This window comes from Ahaetulla prasina, chromosome 1, assembly GCF_028640845.1.
Source record: "Ahaetulla prasina isolate Xishuangbanna chromosome 1, ASM2864084v1, whole genome shotgun sequence".
NCBI lineage: Eukaryota > Metazoa > Chordata > Lepidosauria > Squamata > Colubridae > Ahaetulla > Ahaetulla prasina.
The window spans coordinates 278,629,662-278,654,381 of NC_080539.1; the positions used below are offsets into that span (position 1 = coordinate 278,629,662).

Below are 24,720 nucleotides of genomic sequence, written 5' to 3' on the forward strand. Positions count from 1 at the left end.
GTAATCACTACAGCTAATACTGGAGCGTATCCATGGGGGTGATTTCCTTACCTCCATAGACTTGATGGAGGCATACTTACATGTACCTATTCTGTTTGTTCATTGGCAGTACCTCCGATTCTCTTACAAAGACAAACTACCAATACAAGGCTCTGCCCCTCGGGTATTCACAAAGGTGTTGGCAGTACTGGTGGTCCACCTAAGGACTTTACCAATTAGGGTCCAGTGTTACCTTGACGATACTTCAGTCCAGTCCTCATCTGAACTTCAAGCAGAGCAGGACCTGAGGACAACAATCCAGGTACTAAAGGACCATGGCTTTTTGGTCAACATGAAGAAAAGCCACTTTTCTCTGACTACCAAACTGCTCCATCTGGGGTGATCATAGACACTTCCAAGTGCATGGTCTTTCTATCACTGGAGCATCAAGACAGCTTGAGGACTCTAGCCAGATGCATCCAGACAGAAGGTACAATATCTCTAGCTCTCCTGTCGCAATTACTGGGGAAGATGTGTCCTGTATTGCCATCGTACCATGGGCACGTCTTCATGCCAGGACCCTGCAATGGTTTCTCCTACCTTATCAGGGGCCGGGCAGGAGCAACTCAGCCCTCAGAGTACAGGTCCCACGGAAGGGACTTCTCTCCTTGCAATGGTGGTTATCCCAGGCCCTCGACAGAGGATGCCTGTTCAAAGAGCCAGCCTGTCTGACCATCATGGGGGGGGGCATTTCCAGTCATTGATGGCTCAGGGCAGGTGGAGTCAAATGGACCTGAGCCACAATACCAATTGGCTGGAGCTCAGAGCAGTGCACCTGGCTCTCAGGCAATTCCAGAGTACTGTAACCAGACAACATGTATTGATTTTGATGGACAACATGGCCACAAAGGTCCATATCAACCGCCAAGGGGGGACTCATTCCAGGTCCCTCATGGAAGAGGCCATGCATCTGGGCCTGTGGGCGGAGAGTCATATTCTGTCCATACGGGCAGAACATATATCGGGGGTGCAGAACATGCAGGCAGATTGCCTGAGCAGAGCGATAGTAGATCAGTCGGAATGGCATCTGCACCCCTCGCTATTTCAGGAGCTGGTAGATCGCTTTGGCATCCCAGTCCTAGACCTCTTTGTGACCCCTTGCAGCAAACAACTGCCAAGGTTCTTCAGCAGGTTTGCATCGCCGGGGGCGGAGGCATTGACGCTCTTTGCATCCCGTGGCCTCGGGAGCTGTTATATGCCTTTCCTCCCCTTCTGTTGTTGCCAGCAGTGATCAGGAAGGTATTGATGGAAAGAATGGAAGTTTTACTCTTGGCCCCTCATTGGCCCAGGAGACCGTGGTTCGCAGACCTGGTCAGCCTGTCGATGACCAGGCCTTGGAGGATATCTCGGGACAAGATTTCCCTCAGCCAGGGAGCACTGATCCATCCGGATCCACAGTGGCTCCAGCTAACCGTCTGGCAATTGAGTGGAAGGTCCTGAGCCAAGACATCCTCTCCTCCAGGGTTATTCAGACCATTCAGGTTTCTAGGAAACCATCCACCAATAGAGTACGATGTTACCTGAAAGGTCTTTTGTATCTGGTGCTCCAGCACAAACACTGATCCTTCTTCGGGATCAGTGGCTCAAGTCCTGGAGTTTCTCCAGGAAGGCTTGAACATGGATTTGACGCCTAATACAATCAGGAGACAAGTTGCGACCCTGTCTTTAGTCTTTTCATGCGGGGGTTTGCAGTTCCTTACTCGACATCCCACCATGCACAGGTTTCTCAGGGGCTGAATGCCCTCATGGGCAGCCCCTTCGAGTCGCTGAGATCGGATAACCTGTGATTCCTCACATTTAAGGTGGCCTCCATGGTGGCAATCACATCAGCCAGACATATTTTGGACCTGGCAGTCCTTTTTCAGTGAGGAACAACTTACGTGTATTTCATACAGACAGAGTGGTCCTGCAGTTGGATCCATCCTTCATTCCAAAGGTGAATTCCTGGTTCCACAGGGCCCAGGAATTGATTCTGCCTAACTTCTGCCGGGACCCAAACACACGCTGAAGATGAAATGACACACCTTGGATGTAAGGAGGGCCCTCCACGTTTACATCAAAAGGACCTCCTCCCTGAGGACGGAGTCTTAGTTTATTTCTTTCGTGCCTTCAACCCTGGGACAGAAGGTCACTCCATCGACTATGGGACGGTGGATTCGGGCACATTGCCAAGGCATATGAGATTCAGTCCCTACCAGTGCCTCGAAATGTGATGGCCCATTCCACCCGGAGCGTGGCCACAACAGTGGCATGGGCAACACAGGCTTCCATAGAGGAGGTCTGTCGTGCAGCAACTTGGTCATCTCCATCGCCCTTCATACATCACTACAAGTTGGACACCTTCACTTTGGCAGAAGCTGTTGTGTCTGTGCCCCCCGAGCTGGGCCCCCTGCCAGAAAGTGACTTGGAAAGTGGGGGGAAGGGCCATCAGGACTTATCTCGGGAGCACCGGCTTCCCTGGCTCAGCTCCAGGAGCCAGAGGCAGGCCAGGTGGAGGAGATAATGAGGCCTCCAACCCCTGACTCTTTCCCCCCCAGGCCATGCCTCCAGACCCAGCTGATGGCAATCAGGCCTGGCTGGACCCTAGGTTTCGTAGGCAGGAGAGGTGGGAACAACAGAAGCAGGGGTGGGGCAGGCCTAGGAAGTGCTGAGTCATGGAGCCACACCCCACAGGATATAAAAGCAGCGAGGGCTGCTATGTCTCTTTGTAGCAGGCAAATAAAATGCTTAACTAGAGCTGAAGTACTGTTTGTTCCTGGGTGACTCATCAGCATCAAGGGAGATGATGATGATGATGATGATGATGATGATGATGATGATGATGATGATGATGATTATTATTATTATTATTATTAAGGGCCTTCCACCAAGTACGCTTGGTGCGCCAGTTGCGCCCCTTTCTTGACCGGGATGCCTTATGCACGGTCACTCATGCCCTTGTCACTTCCCGCTTGGACTATTGCAATGCTCTCTACATGGGGCTGCCCTTGAAGTGCACCCGGAGGCTGCAGTTAGTCCAGAATGCAGCTGTGCGGGTAATAGTGGGAGCAACTCGTTGCTCCCATGTAACACCAATCCTACGTAGTTTGCACTGGCTTCCTGTGGTCTTTCGGGTGCGCTTCAAGATTCTGGTTACCACCTTTAAAGCGCTCCATGGCTTAGGACCCGGGTACTTACGGGACCGCCTGCTGTTACCTTTTGCCTCCCACCGACCCGTACGCTCACACAGAGAGGGCCTTCTCAGGGTGCCGTCCGCCAAGCAATGTCGGCTGGCGGCCCCCAGGGGAAGGGCCTTCTCTGTTGGAGCTCCTACGCTTTGGAATGAACTTCCCCCTGGTTTACGTCAAGTGCCTGATCTTCGGACTTTTCGCCGTGAGCTGAAAACACACCTATTTATTCAAGCGGGACTGGATTGAAATTTTATTGGGGTTATTTATATTTTAAGATTTTAAATTGTTTTAATTACTTCGGCCACATTATAATATGTTTTTTAATTTCTTTTAATGTTTATATAGTATTTTTACTTGGCTGTACACCGCCCTGAGTCCTTCGGGAGAAGGGCGGTATAAAAATCGAAATAAATAAATAAATAAATAAATAAATATTATTTATTCGATTTTTATACCGCCCTTCTCCCGAAGGACTCAGGGCCGTGTATAGCCAAGGTAAAACAAACAGTGCAGTATACAATTAAAATACGAATTAAAAAACTTATTACATAATTGGCCTAAAACTTTGGAACATAAAAAACTAAAACCCATTAAAAATTAATAATAAAAATTTAAAACCAATAAAATTTAAGCCAGCCCCGCGCGAATAAATAAATGTGTTTTCAATTCGTGGCGGAAGGTCCAAAGGTCAGGTATTTGGCGTAAACCCGGGGGAAGTTCGTTCCAGAGGGTAGGCGCCCCCACAGAGAAGGATCTTCCCCTGGGGGCCGCCAGCCGACATTGCTTGGTGGATGGCACCCTGAGAAGTCCCTCTCTGTGTGAGCGTACGGGTCGGTGGGAGGCATGAGGTAACAGAGTCACTTGGTATACGCTCGCTAGTTTGCTGCCAGAGCTGATAGTTGCCGGCTAATTAAGCCATCGCTCGGATGGAGGCGAGGGGGGACAGAACAGAAGCGGCCTTTGGATGACAGGTTCTCCAGAGGACCAGGCTGCTTCCCGCCCTTAGAGTGCACCGGCTTTGGTAAGTTCCACTCCTGGATTCCCTCCACCCAGTGCCATGGAGAAGAGACATTGGTCCTACGTGAACATTCTTTCTCATGGCAATGGTGGAGGGAATCCAGCCCCACCCTGCAGCTGTCTGGTTCAGTCAAGGGGGGGATTTATATTTTCCCACCGAACTAGGGACTAGCCAGGCAAGGGAGGTGTTCCCAAAAATGATGACATGCTCAGTCTCCAGGCAGAAGAGAGAGAGTAATACCCACTCCTGGATTCCTTCCACCATCGCCATGAGAAAGAACATTCAGATAGGACCGACGTCTTATTTATCAAGCTGTAAAAAGAAATGACAGGAGATTTATACTTTCAGACTTGCAAGAATCTGTTAGTGTATCTTACAATAAAGTAAAATTAGCTTATCTAGTCTGTTTCCTGTCTGGTCTATTTGAGAAGGCTAACATAATAGCATTGAACAGGTTTTTAGTACCAGGTTGCCTGGTTTCCTTTTACTGCTAACTCTTCCAAACATAATTGCTTTCTCCAGTGAACTCCCTGCATGGCATGACCAAAATAAGTGAGATGCAGTTTTGTGATTTTTTTTCCCATCCAGAGACATGTCTACTTGTTGATCACCTTTGCTGTCCAAGGAATACATAGGAGCCTTCTCCAGAATCACAGCTCAAGAGTTGATTTTCTTTCTATCTTGCTTTTTTAAAGTCCAACTTTCACGACCATAGATAGCTGGGGGGGGGGGGAACACAATAGAATGGACTAACTTACATTTGGTTGTCAGGCTAATGTCTGTGCTTTTCCATATTCAGCTTATGTTCATCATTGCTGTGCGACCCAGTACAATCGATGGGAGGTTACTGGCGGCAGCAGGCGGTCCCGTAAATATCCCGGTCCCATGCCATGGAGCGTTCTAAAGGTGATAACCAAAACCTTGAATCGCACCTGGAAGACCACCGGTAACCAATGCAGCCTGCACAGGAGAGGTGTTACATGGGAGCTACGAGACGCTCCCTCAATCCCCCACGCGGCTGCATTCTGTACCAGCTGGAGCGTCCAGGTGCTCTTCAAGGGGTGCCCCATGTAGAGAGCATTGCAGTAATCCAGACGGGAAGTAACGAGGGCATGAGTGACTGTGCATAACGAGTCCCGATCCAGGAAAGGGTGCAATTGGCGAATCAGGCGAACCTGATAAAAAGCTCCCCTGGCGACGGCCATCAGATGAACTTCTAAAGACAGCCGTGCATCCAGGAGAACGCCTAAATTGTGCACCGATTCCCTGGGGGCCAACGATTCGCCCCCCACAGTCAGCAATGGAATTAGCTGACTATGCCGGGACGCTGGTATCCACAGCCACTCCGTCTTGGATGGGTTGAGTCGGAGACTGTTCATCCCCATCCACACCCGAACGGCCTCAACGGTCATCACATCAACGGCTTCGTTGGGGTGGTTCGGGGTGGAAATGTACAGCTGAGTGTCGTCAGCGTACAGTTGACAACTCACCCCGAAACCACGGATGATCTCCCCCAGCAGCTTCATATAGATGTTGAACAGGAGAGGCGAGAGGATCGACCCCTGCGGCACCCCACAGGTGAGTTGCCTAGCGGTCGACCTTTGCCCCCCTGTCAACACCGCCTGCGAACGGTCGGAGAGGTAGGAGGAGAACCACCGAAAAACGGTGCCCCCCACTCTCAAACCCTCCAACCGTCGCAGCAAGATACCATGGTCAATGGTATCAAAAGCCGCTGACAGATCCAACAGGACAAGAACAGAGAAACAACCCCTGTCCCGTGCCCTCCAGAGATCATCAACCAATGCGACCAAAGCCGTCTCTGTGCTGTACCCAGGCCTGAAGACGGACTGGCACGGGTCTAGATAGACGGTTTCCTCTAGGTACCGGGGAAGCTGCCATGCCACCACACTCTCAACAACCTTCGCCACAAAGCGAAGGTTGGAGACAGGACGGTAATTAGCCAAAATAGCCGGGTCCAGGGAAGGCTTCTTAAGGAGGGGCCTCACCACCGCCTCTTTCAAGGCGGCTGGGAAGACTCCCTCCCTTAAAGAAGCACTAATAATTCCCTGGAGCCAGCCTCGTGTCACCTCCTGAGTGGCCAGCACCAGCCAGGAGGGACATGAGTCCAATAAACATGTGGTAGCATTCAACCTCCCCAGTATCCTGTCCATGTCTCCGGGAGTCACAGCGTCAAACTCTGCCCAAACAATATTTTCAAGACCTGCCTCCGTCGTCCCACCTGAATCCACTCAATCGGCGTCCAGCCCGTCCCGGATCTGAGCAATTTTATCGTGCAGATACCTTCCAAATTCCTCAGCAGGTCCCTGCAATCTACCCCTCTAATCTACCCCAATTTTTGATTCTTTGAGATATAGCTTCCCCATGAGACGAGATTGAATAAGAAAGGGGAGAGAATACAATCTTATCACACTTCTTAAACCAATTGGTGTTCACACAGTGGCTTCCTGATTCGTGAACAGTGATTTCACCAACTTGATAAGATGTGCTGGTACCCCCCAGGTCTTGAGGGCTCCCCATAGCTTCTCATGATCAATACAATTGAAGTCTTCCTTGTAGTTGATGAAGCATGTGTAAATGATTTTTTTTTAATATTCCCAAGATTGTTCCATGATCTAGTGCAGATTTGCAACATGGTTGTAGGTACCATAACCCCTTCGGAAGCCAGTTTAGTCATCTGGCAAATTCCCTTTTGATAGTGCTAAATGTTGTTGTATAATTTTAAGCAGAATCTTGATGATGTGAGGGATGATTGTGTGATAATTAGAGCAATCTTTAGAGCAGGGATGAAATCCAGCAGTTTCTGACAGATTCTAGAGAATTGGTAGCGGAAATTTTGAGCAGTTCGGAGAACCGCAGCAGAAGTTTTGAGTAGTTCGGAGAACCAGCAAATACCACCTCTGGCTGGCCCTAGAGGTGGGGTGGGAATGGAGATTTTGCAATATCCTTCCCCCGCCACACCCACAGAACCGATAGTAAAAAAAATTGGGTTTCACCACTGCTTTAGAGTCACCCTTTTTCGGCAGAGGTATGAATACTGAGAATTTCCAATCCTGTGGCCATGTGTTGGTTTCCCAAATTTTCTGGCACAGGTCTTTAATGACTTTGGGTGATACAGGTGTCAGTAATTTTGCAGGGATGGTGTTGGCACCTGGAGTCTTGCTGTTGACCTTTTTTCTCAAGCATGGCTGGTTCCATTGCTACTTCTCTTTCCTCACCATCTGAGGCTGGGCCTCTTTGCTCTCTGCATCCAGGTCTTCTGTATATTCTTGTCATCTATTCTTGATGCTTTGTTGTCAGTTTTATCCTTTGCTTGTTTTTAATAATGCCTTTCCTAACAATAAATGATGCTTGGATCTTTTGGACCTGCATAAATGCATTCCTAGTGTAACCTTCCATGTAGTCTGCTTCAAACTGTTTACATCGCTCCCCCCCAGTAAACTCCATTGCTGCCCTCTGGAAAGTTGCACTCAGTTTTCTTGCTTTTTCACATTTGCCTGCTACCTTGGCTACTTTTCTTTTCTTATCTCTTTTGATGGTTTCATCTGAGAGCCATTTGCACATTTTCTCTGGCTTCCTGTATGGCAGTGGTTCTCAACCTTTATAGTGCTGCAACCCCTTTAATACAATTCCCCACGATGTGGCGACCCCAACTGATCTCAGCGCGCCTCAGCAGCCGCAGAAGGGGGGGGGAAAGTGGCAAATTGTTTTTTTGAATTTATCGCGCTTGAAGCCGTATTGGCTAGCGATCTAAACTGCTTGCGATTGCCTTGAGGACGGAGGCATTAAAGCGGAGACTCCTCCCCTATTACGTTTATCACGCCTGAAGCCAGATTAGGTAGCGATTGGGAGTGATTGCAGCTGGCTTGAGAGGGAGACATCAGAGCAAAGATTTCTCTCTTTTTTAATTCGTCATGCCTGAAGCCAAATTCGGCTAGCGATTTGAAGAGCCTGCAGCTGGCTTGTGGAGTCAACCATTGGAGTGCGATTCTTCGACTCGCAAGTATACTTCCCATATTTCCGATGGTCTTAGGCGACCCCTGACAAATCGTCATTCAACCCCCAACGGGGTCGCGACCCACAGGTTGAGAACCGCTGCTGTATCATATGTGCTGTTCTGCACTTCTAATAATGGTCAATTGACTTTCCTGCCACAGTTCATCAGAAGTCTTCTCAGCAGTGTCAAGCAGTTGAAACCGATTTTTCATCCCAAGTGTATATATAGTAGGAATTTTGGTGATTTCTTGGAGGCACTGCCTTTTTGATGGTGCATAGTTTGATTTTAATCTTTGCTACCAACAATTCATGATCTGAATTAACATCAGCACTTGGATATGTTTTAACAGTAAGAACTGAGCTGATCCATCAATGATCACATAGGGCATAGTTGAACTGATTATGGTGAAGTCCATTGGGTGAGGTCCAAGTATATAAGCGATGCTTGTGCTGTTTGAACCATGTGTTCATGATCCTAAATCATTTTTCTTGGCAAAATTGTACCAAATGACCATCTGCATCATTCCTCTCACCTAATCTAAAACAACCAGTGATGCCTGTCTCTGCTTGTTTGACTACTTTTGAATTGAAGTCACCCAGAATCTGAACAATTGTCTTTTGGGGACACTTGTTTCAGATTTCCTTGGACCATGGCATAAAAGCCCTTTATTTCAAGCTCTGTTTCAGCAGTTGTTGGAGCATAGACTTGGATAACTGTAATGTTGAGGGGCTTGGCACCAATTCTGATGAACATAATTCATTAATTGACAGTTGAAAAGCTTCCCACTGCTCTAGCAAGTTTCTTGCTTACAATAAACACCTTTCCATTTGTTTTCCTAGTATCATGTCCTGAATAATAGACAGTGAAATCCTCAAACTGGAAAAGATCATTGTCTGACCATTGTAGCTCACTGACATACAGGACATTAATTTCCAACCTGATCATTTCCTGTTATCCCGTTGTTGGGTACTCTATCTGACATGTTTGAGACCCTTTCCATAAAATTTTGTTGCACTTTTTTTGTGGATTAGGTTGTCAGGTCTTTCTCCAACCTTGTAACTCACTTTTTGACAGCTGCCAGGGACATCAACTTCTATGGTCCTTGTTAACCCAGGTGAAGTTCGATCCGATACAGGATTTTTTGTGTGCTGTCTCATCATGTTAATGGGTTTGTGGATACTCTTAGTCTGGCTCCACAGTTGAAACCTGTGTAGCTTGGATGACCCTTCTGGTATACTATTTGTGGTATACTTCCAGCATAGCTTCCAACCGTAACAGCACACACAAGCCAAGGGGTATCCATATGGTGGAGAAATAAATAAGTAAATAAATAAAAAATTAAAGGAAGACTTTATTGTTATATCTGCCGATAGTTACCGTATTTTTTGGAGTATAAGATGCTCCGGAGTATAAGTAAAACCTTCGTTTTTGGGGAGGAAAATAAGAAAAAAAAAATCTACCTCTGCCTACCAGCATCCATCGATATTCATCTGGTTAGCGTCCTGTCAGTGTGTGAGAGAGTTCAGTATTTCAGCAAATACTGAAACAGTATTTGCTGTGTGAGCAACAAGGAAGGAGACAGCAAGGAGCTTGGGCATGGCTTAGCTCAACTTTTCTAAAGCTGCATGCTGTTCTGATCTCTGAAACTAAAACTGAAACTCCTCTCCTCTGCTTATGTTTTGCTTGTATTTATTACCATGTTGGAAAACCTGCTTTTGGTATTGTATATTTACTTCATGTGTTATATTATATATAAAGAGAAGTTATTGAATCCTGCTGAATCAGTTGTGTGCTTTCTGGATGTGATTGCTGCAGCAAACTCTGACAGTCCTTGCAGCAAATAGTGAACAGCCAGGTCAGCTTCAGCACAATATTGCAGCCTGATTCAGCACGAGCAGCTGTTTGGTGGTGGATTGGCCTCTCAGAATATTCCCAATCAGCTGTTCCAGGCTGCAGGGATTGTCACAGACCATTGCCTCCTCCATGCCTCACGTTTTTGGCTACATTCTGTGTATAAAACGCACCCAACTTTCCACCCTCTTTTTGGGGGGGGGGGGAAGTGTATCTTATACTCTGAAAAATATGGTAACTTTAGAGTGTTTCATTCCAATTGTCCTGTGATAATAATTGATCTCCTGACAATTTTCCTTTGCTTGAACTGAGTATGTTAGTCATTTCACACTAAGGGTGTATTTATACTTACCCCAGGTTTGATTCCCATCACCAGTCTCTTTCCACTTATGACTGTATGACTGTAACTTTGTTGCTGGCAATCCTTATGATTTATATTGATATATTGACCATCATTTGTATTGTAAATGTTGTACCTTGATGAACGTATCTTTTCTTTTATGTACACTGAGAGCATATGCACCAAGATAACTTCCTTGTGTGTCCAATCACTCTTGGCCAATAAAAAATTCTATTCTATTCTATTCTATTCTATTCTATTCTATTCTATTCTATTCTATTCTATTCTATTCTATTCTATTACTGAATAAACTATGAATATAATTAATGCTATACTATACTATGATGAAAAAAAAATATTCTAGTCATTTGATGGAATCATACTTTAATATGGGAAAAGACTACCTATAAGCCAAAACAAAAACAGTTGAATTTAAGACTAGATGTACTAAATTAATTTTTAAGGAACATCCACATAGTCACAGAGCTACTCAAAGGGGGATAACAAGAGATTTGTAACAAAAGAAGAACCAACATGATAAAACAGTGTATGGTGACATCTTCATTCTAAAAACTCATTCATATAATAGATTATGTATACAAATTTCAGTGTAGTTAAAATATCATTTGATTACTGAAGACTGAAATAACTTTGTTGGCCCTGGTTTATATCTGGTGTTAGATTCTCTTTGTTCTTATGAATTTTCATGCATAAGGCAAGACTAGAACTCAGAGTTTCTAGCTTGGTGCCTCTAGACCAGGGGTCTCCAACCTTGGCAACTTAAGCCTGGAGGACTTCAACTCCCAGAAATTCCCCAGCCAGCAAAGCAAAGCAAAGCTGGCTGGGGAATTCTGGGAGTTGAAGTCCTCCAGGCTTAAAATTGCCAAGGTTGGAGACCTCTGCTCTAGACAAAACTATTGCATTTTGATTGAATATACAGTAATTTATCATAGATATATCTTAAGTGTTGCTTGAATAATATAAATGTGATATGCACATCGCTGCAAAAATGAATAATTAGTTTTAATTTCTTTAAACTAGGACCAACTGCACGTCTATTATACTGTTATGTTGCAAGATGTAATTGGAAAGACTTTCCGAGTTCTGGGTTATACCATTCAGTATGGGTGCATAGCCCATTGTGTTTTTGAATATCTTGGAGGAATTGTGATGGTAAGTTAAAAAAAGCTATTTTTGATGAAAACAAGTATATGTTAGTTTTCAATTTGTGACTTTTGAGTCTACTAATATTAACATCTTTGTATCAATAATCTCAGCAGATGGCAGCATCTTTCTGATATGGCCTCAGCTCAGAAACTAAGACAGAATAGGCCCAGTTAATAGTGAGAGGAGAAACTAGCTTAGTATGAAGACTAAACTATGTAGGAAGTTGAAAAAAATACCCTCCAAAAACCAAGAGAATATTTGTAGCGCTAGTTGAAATGAAGGGTCCTTGGTACTCTCTGAGCTTGATTTTTTTCTTGCAGATGTTTTATTACCAGAACTAGATGACATCCTCAGTGCTAGTAGGGAGTGGGGTTTGCTCTCATTTTATGTTCTAGCACAGGCCTGTCAAACTGGTGGCCCCGCAGGCTGGATACAGCCCACAGAGGCCACACCCACCCTGGCTCCGCAAAGGCAAATAACACCACGTTACGTCACGATATGGCCTGCGACGCGATCGAGTTTGACACCCCTGTTCTAACAGCTTGCTCTGTCGATGTTGGTGGGAGTGGTCTTGATCGTTCTTTCATTGGGCTGCTTACTGTTAGCTTGTTTGACAGTTCCTTGATATCTTTATCTCATCTGGGAGATGTAAGTGGTGACAGGAAGAAGTAAAGAGTTAGTGATCTCTAGCATGGATTCGTGTTAAAGTAAAATGTAGGTTAGATAACGGTTTTTTTGTAGAGCTGTCAAAGCTCATTTTAGATATTATAAACTCTAGCAATATCTCTAGTAAAAATCCAAGAACTTTGGAATCAAAATCCATAAATACTAATATCTAATTAGTATATAATTAGTATATGGTATAATTGAAAATACAGTTCTATAAGCTTTTGTATTACAGTGGTACTTTGGTACTTGTTAATTGGTTCTGGGAGGCACAAGTACCAAAAACGACTACCAAACAGATTTTCCCAATAAGGAATAATGTATTGGTCATGAGGCAACTGACAAGTTCTAGCTTGCACATCGAGTACCAAACAAACAAGTACCAGGAAAAAATGTTTTGTGTCAAAATGATTAAGTACCGAATTTGATGAGTTAAAAGTAGTCAAGGTACCACTGTATATTGTTAGTAACATTAGTTTAAATTAATGACATTGTTTTCCATGAACTCTTAGCTACTAACAAGTATATTTTGGAGTCTGAAATAATTTGGAAAATGTAACTTACTTTCTTCATTTGCTTCTTTAGTGTACAGGACCTTCAATGGAGCCTACAATTCAAAATTCTGATATTGTATTTTCAGAGAATCTTAGCAGCCACTTTTATCGTATTCAGAAGTATGTTGCTCTAATTTTTTATAGTTTACCCGAACAAGTATTTGTATGCTTTCTGTTAAAGAATGGCGCTTCCTTTATCATTTTCCATATTAGTATTATTCATACACTTTCAGATCTTCATTCTACAAAAATTAAAAGACTAACATTTTATGGTTGATGGAAGCTTTCTTCACTATACTTTCATAGTGCTTATTTAAAGGTTATCTTGTCGTACTTTGTAATGGATAGCTAGAGATTATTATCAAGATGCAAATTCAGGATGCAGTTATCTCCAGAATACCATTTTTATGTTATTCAAATACTATTTTATTAGTAGTTTATGGAGTACTGAATGTGTGCATAATGCTAAACACTATGATAAAAATCTGGATTGCATGCATTAAGCCAAGCATTTACAATCAGATACTTATTGCTGTTGAACAACAATTCAAACATAGCTTGTGGTGAACCACAAGACTTAAAAGTAACTATGAAAATGAAATAGTTGTGTTTCCAGGTATAAGCCTATGCCCTAGAAGTCACCTTAGGTTGTTTGCATTTTAAGTAAAGTTACTTCTTGCCAAAGACTCCGTATGTGCATGGAATTATTACTGTCTATCAAAAAAGGAAGGATATTTTATCTAGTACAGGGTCACCAACCCCCAGGCCATGACCCACTACTGGGCCATGACCTATTCGGAAGTGGGCCGCATGAGTGGCTGGCCAGAGTTGCTAGTTGATCTGTGGGCGGGCGCATGCCGGCCTCTTCGCCTCCCCCAGCGAGGCTGCAAAGCCGCAAAGGTTGGGGACTGCTGATCTAGTCTTTTGGTTGGCAGGTTAAAAACAATCACCTTCCTATCTGTCCTCTAATACTGCAGCACTGGAATTCTCTTGCTCAGTAGACTAAAAGCAAAATAATCTGAAGTGCCTGGAGGATGTGGTCTACATTAGAATAACCACATATGTGATTTGGGGTGGATTTTAAATTGTGTTTTTCACTTAACTAATTGCAAGATGCTGACTTTTCCTTATGGCCTTTCCGTAGAGGTGATATTGTCATTGCAAAAAACCCATCTGACCCCAAAACAAATATTTGTAAAAGAGTAATGGGCCTGGAAGGAGAAAAAATCTGTACAAGCAATCCCTCAGATTTTATAAAGACCCACAGTTATGTAAGTATTAATTTTGCTTTCAAATCTTTCATGTCTTGTTTTCATGCCTTTAATTAAATTTCATATACCATAAAGCAGGGGTGTCAAACTCGATTTCATTGAGGACCGCATCAGCGTTATGTTTGACTTCGGGAGGCCGAGTGGGTGTGGCCAGGGTGGGCATGGTCAGCTCAACATCCTGCAGCCCTCTGCCAGCAAAACGGAGCCCAGGAAAGCTGCACGCGGCCCTCACAAATCCCGTTTTCACTGGCAGAGGCACCTTGGGCCAGTCCTTTGCTGTTTCCAGGGCGGCCCTGCAGGCCAGATCTAAGCAACCCACAGGCTGGATTTGGCCTGCGGGCCTTGAGTTTAACACCCCTGCCATAAAGGAATTTCCTGCATTTTTCTCCCTATAGTTAGCCTTTTGCAAAGTTTCTTTTGAATCTCTCAGAAAAGAACTGAAATACAATACAGAGACTATAGTGGAAAGAAAAACATGAACAGAAACATCTTGCACCAGCACTGTTTTGCGCTAGTTACAATCTTAATGACAATGTGAAACATCTTAGTATATTAAGAGTTCAATCTTTATGTCCTGGTTTCTTAATATGACAGATGTTTAACTTTTAAATTTACCAGTCTCTTGAGTTATATGTAATGTTCACCTCTTTCACTTATGACCATCTAATTACTCATTAGCTTTGAACTTTTTAGAAAAGTAAATGGAGTGGTTCTTGACATGAAATAATAAGCTGATCATTGGATGGGAATTGGAAACATTGTAGCCATCCAAAATCAATCAAGTAGTTAGGCAGATTTAGTTGCAGTCATTCTTTCATATACCAGAGACTACAGAAAAAGTTAAAGGTTCATCTGCTGGGTACTGTTATTAATAGATCATTTACTGGAGGGTTTCCAAATGTAGTTCCCTGATAGCGACATGGACAACTTGGCACTTTGATGACAATGGCTAGATTTAATACATAGAACCTTATGTAAAACATTATTTGAGTGGGCAGGATTGAAGGAAAAATGTAGAATACCTGAGTAGCATGTTGTTCATTTTATAAATAAATATAAAGCAACATTTTACTGATGATCAATTACTGCACACTTTTAAAACAAATCTGTTCTTTTAAACCTTGCTTTAACTTCTTCCTTCCAATCATGGATTTATGATTTTTTTCTTTAATAGTGGTGGACCCATCTTTTTTGATTTTAGCAGATTCACATGTTTAACATACATTTGATGAAATTAATTCTCAAGTCTTAAAGTGTTTCTTGTTCTTTTACATACATATAAAATATGACTATTTGGTTTTTAATATATAGTGTAATTTATATAAATTTAAACCAGTTTTAAAAAACATTTGTAGATGTAGGATTGAAAAGTATTTAGTAGCAGAAGATGTTAAAGCATACATCAAAAATTCAAATAGCTAATATGATTTACTCTAAATCAGGGGTAGTCAGCCTTTTTATACCTACCGCCCACTTTTGTATCTCTATTAGTAGTAAAATTTTCTAACCGCCCACCGGTTCCACAGTAATGCGCCGTGTATCGTCGTCTGTTGCGCATCGTGGATTGGGTTGGGGAGGCCCGCTGGCTACCAGCTCTGTTGTCTGTTACAGCTAGGTGATGTAGGGGGAGATGTGCGAGATGTGCGAGCTATTCTGGGACAAGGCTCTTTTATTTGCGGTCACACTATAGCGCCATTTAGTTTCACTTATGCGCGGGCGATACAAATAGTATATTTTCAGAAATTGTCATGGGGAATTTTATGAAAACCTAATGAAAATGTTTTTAAATAATGCTATGAAATTTTTTTAAAAAGTCAATTAAATTTTTAAAAAAGGAAAGTGCTTCAATACTGGACAAAACCGCTATCGCCCACCATGAAAGCAGGAACGCCCACTAGTGGGCGGTAGGGACCAGGTTGACTACCACTGCTCTAAATCAAACTATATTTACATATTACATTCTGAATAGCAGGGTTCAGACATTAAATAAATTCTGGAATACTTTCGTTGTTCTACATTCCTTTGTTGTGCACTAATCCCAATCTTTAGAACAGCATAAATAAAAAATATGACTATCATTAAGTGTTGTACCTTATGATTCTTGACGAATGTATCTTTTCTTTTATGTACTCCGAGAGCGTATGCACCAAGACAGATTCCTTGTGTGTCCAATCACACTTGGCTAATAAAGAATTTGATTATATTCTATAAAAAACATACACATTTTATATATGCATGTGATTGAATAATATGTTCATTGTATTTCATTTATATTTATTCATTGCTATTTACAAACCGAAGTTGTTGCTTCAGTTTGTAAATGATATGTCATTTACTGCAGGCAAGACCTATGATAACAAAAATGCAAATAGTGATAAAAAGCTGATATACAATTTCATTTCTCAGCAACATTTTACTGATAATCGATTACTGCACACTCTTAATGCCCTGGCTGCAGCTGATTTAGAGAAGAATGTTTACTCTATGCTGAATTTAAATTCATTCTGGAGAAGAGGTGTACCATCATCCTGTGGCTATCTCTAAAGCTAACAGTCTAAAAATTGTGTTATGGTTGAGAACAGGTCTTATTCAGCAGTTTGTGATAACTATAGATTAATTAGCCTTCCATAGGCAACATTTAGTAGGATGTGGTCAAATCATTGCCTTTATTTTAGAAAATAATCCAATTTAAATTGGAGCTGAAGCTCCAATCGTACTAGGAAACAATCAATATAAATCGTAAGGATACAAGCAACAAAGTTACAGTCATGCAGTCATAAATGGGAGAAGATGGGTGACAGGTACAATGAGAAGATTAATAGTAATAGTAATGCAGACAGTGAATAGTTTGACAGTGTTGAGGGAATTATTTGTTTAACAGAGTGATGGCATTCAGGAAAAAACTATTATTGTGTCTAGTTGTTCTGGTGTGCAGTGCTCTATAGCGACGTTTTGAGGATAGGAATTGAAAGAGTTTATGTCCAGGGTACGAGGGGTCTGTAAATATTTTCACAGCCCTCTTTTTGATTTGTGCCATATACAGGTCCTCAATGGAAGGCAGGTTGGTAGTAACTGTTTTTTCTGCAGTTCTAATTATCCTCTGAAGTCTGTGTCTGTCTTGTTGGGTTGCAGAACCAGACCAGACAGTTAGAGGTGCAGATGACAGACTCAGTAATTCCTCTGTAGAACTGAATCAGCAGCTCCTTGTGCAGTTTGAGCTTTCTGAGTTGGCGCAGAAAGAACATTTTTGTTGTGCATATGATAGTCACAGTGCTTTCAATTTGCAAACAAAATATTATGTCCCTTCTCTAGGAATGTTGTTGTTAGTTGCGAAGTCATGTCTGACCCATCACGACCCCATGGACAACGTTCCTCCAGGCCTTTCTGTCCTCTACCATCCTCTGGAGTCCATTTAAACTCATGCCTACTGCTTCAGTGATTCCATCCAACCACCTCGTTCTTTGTGGTCCCGTTCTTCTTTTGCCCTCAATCTTTCCCAGCATTAGGCTCTTCTCCAATGAGTCCTTCCTTCTCATTAGGTGGCCAAAGTATTTGAGTTTCATCTTCAGGATCTGGCCTTCTAAAGAGCAGTCAGGTTTGATGTCCTCTAGGACTGACTTGCTTGTTCGCCTTGCAGTCCAAGGGACTCGCAGGAGTTTTCTCCAGCACCAGAGTTCAAATGCCTCAATTCTTTGGCACTCAGCCTTTCTTATGGTCCAACCTTCACAGCCATACATTGCAACTGGGAAAACCATAGCCTTGACTATAGGCACTTTTGTTGGCAGGGTGATGTCTCTGCTTTTTAGTACACTGTCTAGATTTGCCATAGCTTTCCTCCCCAGGAGCAAGCACCTTTTAATTTATTGGCTGCAGTCCCCATCTGTGGTGATCTTGGAGCCCAGAAAATAAAATCTGTCACACCTCCATTTCTTCTCCATCTATCTGCCAGGAATTGAGAGGGCCGGATGCCATGATCTTAGTTTTTTTAATGTTGAGTTTCAAGCCAACTTTTGTACTCTCCTCCTTCACTCGCATCAAGAGGCTCTTTAGTTCCTCTTCGCTTTCTGCCATTAGAGTGGTATCATCTGCATATCTGAGGTTGTTGATATTTCTTCCGGCAATCTTAATTCCATTTTTTGATTCATCCAACCCCGCCTTTCTCATGTTGTGCTCTGCATATAAGTTAAATAGGCAGGTTGATACTATACAGCCTTGCCGGACTCCTTTCCCAATTTTGAACCAATCAGTGGTTCCGTGTCCAGTTTTCACTGTTGCTTCTTGACCCGCATACAGGTTTCTCAAGAGACAAATAAGACGGTCTGGTACTCCCATCTCTTTAAGAACTTGCCACAATTTGTTGTGATCCACACAATCAAAGGCTTTAGCATAGTCAATGAAGCAGAAGAAGATATTTTTCTGGAACTCCTTAGCTTTCTCCATGATCCAGCATATGTTGGCAATTTGATCTCTAGTTCCTCTGCCTCTACGAAATCCTGCCTGTACTTCTGGTAGTTCTCGATCCACATACGATCTGGTAGTTCTCGATCCACATACGATCCACATACTATTCCGGCCCCACATAGGGGCCGGAATAGCTCAGGCTGTAAGGAGCCTGTTATTAGAACACAATAGCCTGCAATTACTGCAGGTTCAAGCCCGGCCCAAGATTGACTCAGCCTTCCATCCTTTATAAGGTAGGTAAAATGAGGACCCAGATTGTTGGGGGGGCAATAAGTTGACTTTGTAAATATACAAATAGAATGAGACTATTGCCTTATACACTGTAAGCCGCCTGAGTCTTCGGAGAAGGGCGGGATATAAATGTAAAAAAAAATAAAAATACTGCTGGAGCCTAGCTTTTAGGATTTTAAGCATAACCTTACTAGCATGTGAAATAAGTGCAATGGTGCGACAGTTTGAACAGTCTTTGGCATTGCCTTTCTTTGGAATTGGAATGTAAACTGACCTTTTCCAATCCTGTGGCCATTGTTGAGTTTTCCAAATTTGCTGGCAAATTGGGTGTATCACTTTTACTGCATCGTCTTTTAAGATTTTGAATAGCTCAGCTGGAATACTGTCACCTCCACTAGCTTTGTTGTTGCTCAGATTTCCTAAGGCCCATTTGACTTCACATTCTAGGATGTCTGGCTCAAGGTCAGTGACCACCCCATTGTGGTTATCAGGGATGTTAAGCTCATTCTTGTATAGTTCTTCTGTGTAATTTTGCCACCTCTTCTTAATCTCTTCTGCCTCTGTTAGGTTCCTGCCATTCTGGTCCTTTATCATGCCCATCTTTGCATGAAACGTTCCCTTCATATCTCCAATTTTCTTGAATAGCTCTCTGGTCCTCCCTATTCTATTGTTTTCTTTGCACTGTTCATTTAAGAAGGTATTCTTATCTCTTCTAGCTATTCTCTGGAATTATGCATTCAACTGGGTGTATCTTTCTCTTTCTCCCTTGCCTTTCACTTCTGTTCTTTCCTCAGCTATTTGCAGAGCTTCCTCAGACAGCCATTTTGCTTTCTTGCATTTCTTTTTCTTTGGAATGGTTTTAGTTGCTACCTCTTGTACAATATTGCGAACCTCCGTCCATAGTTCATCAGGCACTCTGTCTATCAGATCTAATTTCTTAAATCTATTTGTCACCTCTACTGTATGTTCATCAGGGATATGATTTAGTTCATACCTGAGTAGCCTGGTGCTTTTCCCCACTTTCTTCAGTTTAAGCCTAAATTTTGCAAGAAGAAGCTCATGCTCTGAGCCACAGTCAGCTCCTGGTCTTGTTTTTACTGACTGTATAGAGCTTCTCCATCTTTGGCTGCAGAGCACATAGTCAATCTGATTTCTGTGTTGACCATCTGGTGATGTCCATGTGTAGAATCGTCTCTTAGGTTGTTGGAAAAGAGTGTTTGCTATGACCATCGTATTGTCTTGACAGAATTTTATCAGCCTCTGCTCTGCTTCATTTTGTAATCCAAGGCCATAGTTGCCTATTATTCCAGTTATCTTTTGGCTTCCTACTTTAGCATTCCAATCTCCCATGATGATAAGGACATCATTTTTTGATGTTAATTCTATCAGGTGCTGTAGGGCTTCATAGAACCGGTCAATTTCATCCTCTTCAGCACCAGTAGTTGGGGCATAGACTTGAACTACTGTGATATTGAATGGTTTGCCTTGGATTCAAACTCAGATCATTCTGTCATTTTGGGGATTGTATCCTAGTATTGCTTTTCCTACTCTTTTATTGATTATGAAGGCTACTCCATTTCTTCTGAGGTATTCTTGCCCACAGTAGTATACCTGATGGTCATCTGAATTAAATTCGCCCATTCCTGTCCACTTTAGTTCGCTGATTCCTAAGATGTCGATGTTCAGTCTTGTCATCTCTTGTTTGACCACATCCAGCTTACCTTGATTCATGGATCTTACATTCCAGGTTCCTATGAAGAAAAAATCTTTACAGCATCGGACTTTCCTTTCACCACCAGATATATCCACAGCTGAGGGTCCTTTTGGCTTTGGCCCAGTCGGTTCATTCTTTCTGGTGCTACTAGTACTAGCCCTCCGCTCTTCCCCACTAGCATATTGGACACCTTCCGACCTGAGGGGCTCATCTTCCGGCATCATATCTTTTTTTCCTTTTTGTACTGTCCATGGGGTTTTCATGGCAAAGATACTGGAGTGGGTTGCCATTTCCTTCTCCAGTGGATTACGTTTTGTCAGAACTCTCTGCTGTGACCTGTCCGTCTTGGGTGTCCCTCCATGGCATAGCTCATAGCTTCATTGAGTTACGCAAGCCCCTTCGCCACGACAAGGCAGTAATCCATGAAGGGGTTCTCTAGGAATAAAATCCTCTAAATTCCAGGCCGTCCAATATGTGAGTGAAAAGAGAGTATGACAAATTGGCATAGAAAAGGAATGCACCTGCATCCTTCCACTCACCTATGCCTTGTGAACAGTGAGTGAGTGGGCTCCTTTAAAAGGAACTGTACAGGTAGTCCTTGACTTACAACCATCCATTTGAAGTTACAACAGCACTGAAAAAAGTGACGTATGTGACCATTTTTCACAGAATGCCAGGATTCAGGATTGGACCACAGAGCCACAATAAACCAAGTGGTAGCAGACTACTATCTGAAAGTCTTAGACAGGATGAAAGAATAGCGCTTGGAGGAGAATGTGGAGAGTCTTATTTTTCCTGTCTTGCACAGCCCCAATGTTACATAGAGTGGCTGAACAAGACTGGCAGATAAGTACTGATAGTGAGAGGCAATTGAATGACACAACAGCTGAGCGGAGTGGGGAGAAAGACTCAGAGAGCCAGAAGAATGGCAATTTTGGTAGCCAGTAGAGACCAGCATTGCAAACAATCCAAATGATCAGCTTCAAACAATAGAGATATTGCCCCATATCTATAGGGGCAATAAGAAATCCAGAGAGAAACCAGAAAATCTGAGCAGAATTATACCTGACCACATCACCTTACCAACAGTAGGTACTAGTTCGTGTCAGAGCATATGAATGGATAGGAATGAAATCAGACACATAAGTCAAATTTATACAATGCTGTTTACTACTATATAAGCTTAGTGCAAAATATATTTTCAAAACTTTTAGTGAATGTGTTTATATCTATATCTATAATGACCAAGTATGAATATGTATAAAAATAAATCTAAGTATATAGTCTACTAATAAAAGTTAACCAAAGTATTCCTTCACTTTAGAAGATCAACGCTCAGGTGCTAGTTGCTTCATCATCCCACATTGACTTATATCAGTACAGAGTTAGAAATGGTAATAATTTCTCTCCTTAACACATTCATGACCACAGTCTGGATTCCACCTGGCTCTTTTTGCAGGTTCATTCTTCGGCCTTAGCTGCTCCAAACTCCTTCCTAGTTTTTCCTGGCTATGGATCATCTAATCCTCATTCTCTCAGCTGTCACCTCTTCTGTTCCATTTCCGATCGCCTCTGCAGTAGCATCTCCCACCACACGAAGAAGACCTTTCCACCTCCTTCTATCTACCGTGACTTCTTTTATACTTCTTTCTTTTTGAAATCTACAGGCCAGCTTGCAAGTGATTTGAAGAGTTTTCTTTTCTTTACTGTGGAACTGCCAACATACCCAAGCTGTGCACCTGACCATCCCAGAGAAAAAACTAACCCAAACAGTTGCAAGTAATTTTCTTGTTTCAGGGAAGTTCACCTTTCCACAACTCGTGCTAGGTGAAAAAATCAGCAAAGGAGATGGCAGCTTTCCAGTCAATGAGCAGATGAATTGCAGGTTACGGATGGGCAGAGGAGAGTAAATTAAGGATTTCAAAAGTCAGAATTATAGGATAAAGAAAAATACAAAAGAAGACAACTGAAAAATAGAAAACGAATTGTAACAGCAACAGTTCTATATAAGATGATGGATACTACATAAGAATATTAGAATAAGAGAGCAAAAATAAGGCAAACTATTGAATGTAGAATCAAGTTTATTTTCTATCAAATTATTACTATGAAGTACATTTTCCTAGTGAGCCTGTGTCTTGTCTGAATCTATACCATCCCTGAACCAAGACAGGGGGTGTTTAAAAACAAGTACGCTCAACAAGTTATTTAATTTCCTAGGGGTGGGGGACGCACAAGAAATCTTCAGGTCAGATTTCTTCAACCTGGACAACCTACAGAAGTATGGACTTCTACTCCTAAATTTCCCCAGATTGCATGATTATCGCTGAGAATTCTGTGATCTAAAGCTCATGTCTGAAGGGCATCTAAATTATAGAAGGTTGCGCTAGGCATTATCAAGTTTGATTTAAAGGTGGAAAGGGAATCATAGAGGACATAGAGCAGGGATGTTCAAACTTGGCTCCTTGAAGAGTGGTGGACTTCAACTCCTAGAATTCCCCAGCCAGCATGAGCTATAAATTATGAGCAAGTTGTTGGCTGGAGAATTCTGGGAGTTGAAGTCTACCACTCTTCAAGGGGCCAAGTTTGGACACTGCTGACATAAAGGAATGATTTAGAAAGTTTTTTTTTAATCTTGGATTTACAAAAAGGATGGGTTAAATTACTGAAGCTGATCCTAAATGGAGACAAAGAGAAAATGATAAGAAATCAACATAAAGGATTTTGACAGGATTAAAGATCAAGCTTTTTAAAATGAAACAGGACTATAAAGTGAAATTTGATGGGGATTAAATTATGTATGTTGTGGTTTCTGATAGCTATTAAGATTTCTTTTGGACTAGGACCGAATGACAAGGCCTTAAAGATCCGTTTATAAGCTCTTCATACTATATATAAATGATCTCTGTGACCTTATTTCAAGTTATTGTGTTCTCTTTGCTGACGATGTCAAACTATTTAATACCACTAATAATATTTCTATCCTTCAAGAAGACCTCGACTTTGTTTCCGATTGGTCTAAAACTTGGCAACTCCAAATCTCAACCAGCAAATGCTCTGTCTTACAAATTGGAAAAAAGAATCTAAACACTAAATACAAACTCAATGGACATTACCTTACAGATGACCCCCACCCTGTTAAAGACCTTGGAGTTTTCATATCAAATGGAGTTTTCATATCAAAGCCCACTGCAACTACATAGCAAAAAAGGCTCTAAGAGTTGTAAACCTAATTTTACGCAGCTTCTTTTCCAAAAACTCTACACTACTAACTAGAGCATACAAAACATTTGCCAGATCTATTCTTGAATACAGCTCATCCGTCTGGAACCGGGGCCGGATAGCTCAGGCTGGTAAGGCCTGTTATTAAGAACACAAAGCCTGCAATTACTGCAGGTTCAAGCCCGGCCCAAGGTTGACTCAGCCTTCCATCCTTTATAAGGTAGGTAAAATGAGGACCCAGATTGTTGGGGGGGGGCAATAAGTTGACTTTGTAAAAAATATACAAATAGAATGAGACTATTGCCTTATACACTGTAAGCCGCCCTGAGTCTTCGGAGAAGGGCGGGATATAAATGTAAACAAAAAAAAAACCCCATACCACATCTCTGACATTAATACAATCGAACGCGTCCAGAAATATTTTACTAGAAGAGTCTTCGCTCCTCCGAAAACAACAAAATACCTTATACCACCAGGCCAGAAATCCTGGGACTAGAAAACTTAGAACTCTGCCGACTTCGACATGACCGGTGTTTAACACACAAAATCATCTACTGCAATATCCTTCCTGTAAAAGACTACTTCAGCTTCAATCGCAATAATACAAGAGCAAACAATAGATTTAAAGTTAATGTCAATCGCTTCAAACTTGATTGTAGAAAATATGACTTCTATAACAGAGTTGTTAACGCTTGGAACTCATTACCTGACTCCATAGTCTCTATTCAAAATCCCAAAATCTTCAACCAAAAACTGTCTACTATTGACCTCACCCCATTCCTAAGAGGACTATCAGGGGCGTGCATAAGAGCACAAAAGTGCCTACCGTTCCTGTCCTATTGTTCCCTTCATTATATCAAATTAACATAGCTGTTGCATACTTTTACTTATATATACATATTTTTCTTTCATGATGTGTTGTTTTTATTTATGACGATGTTTGTGTATACTGTTGTGACAAAAATAAAAAAAAAGATTTATTTCTTTAAAAAAGTGATTGG

At 42.3% G+C, this 24,720-nt stretch overlaps 1 protein-coding gene across 5 annotated transcripts in view; it reads left to right on the forward strand.

Annotated features, from left to right (window-relative positions):
• IMMP1L (inner mitochondrial membrane peptidase subunit 1) overlaps positions 1–24,720 on the forward strand; it is a 56,680-nt gene that overhangs the window by 15,495 nt on the left and 16,465 nt on the right. For all 5 annotated transcript variants that reach the window (XR_009152430.1, XR_009152428.1, XM_058160819.1 and 2 more), the window contains exons 2-4: positions 11,475–11,606; positions 12,852–12,940; positions 13,965–14,091. Coding sequence is in view for 3 of the 5 variants with exons in the window: in XM_058160819.1 (XP_058016802.1) it covers positions 11,502–11,606; positions 12,852–12,940; positions 13,965–14,091 (321 nt within the window). In the remaining 2 variants the exon portion in view is untranslated. The remainder of the gene's footprint in view (positions 1–11,474; positions 11,607–12,851; positions 12,941–13,964; positions 14,092–24,720) is intronic.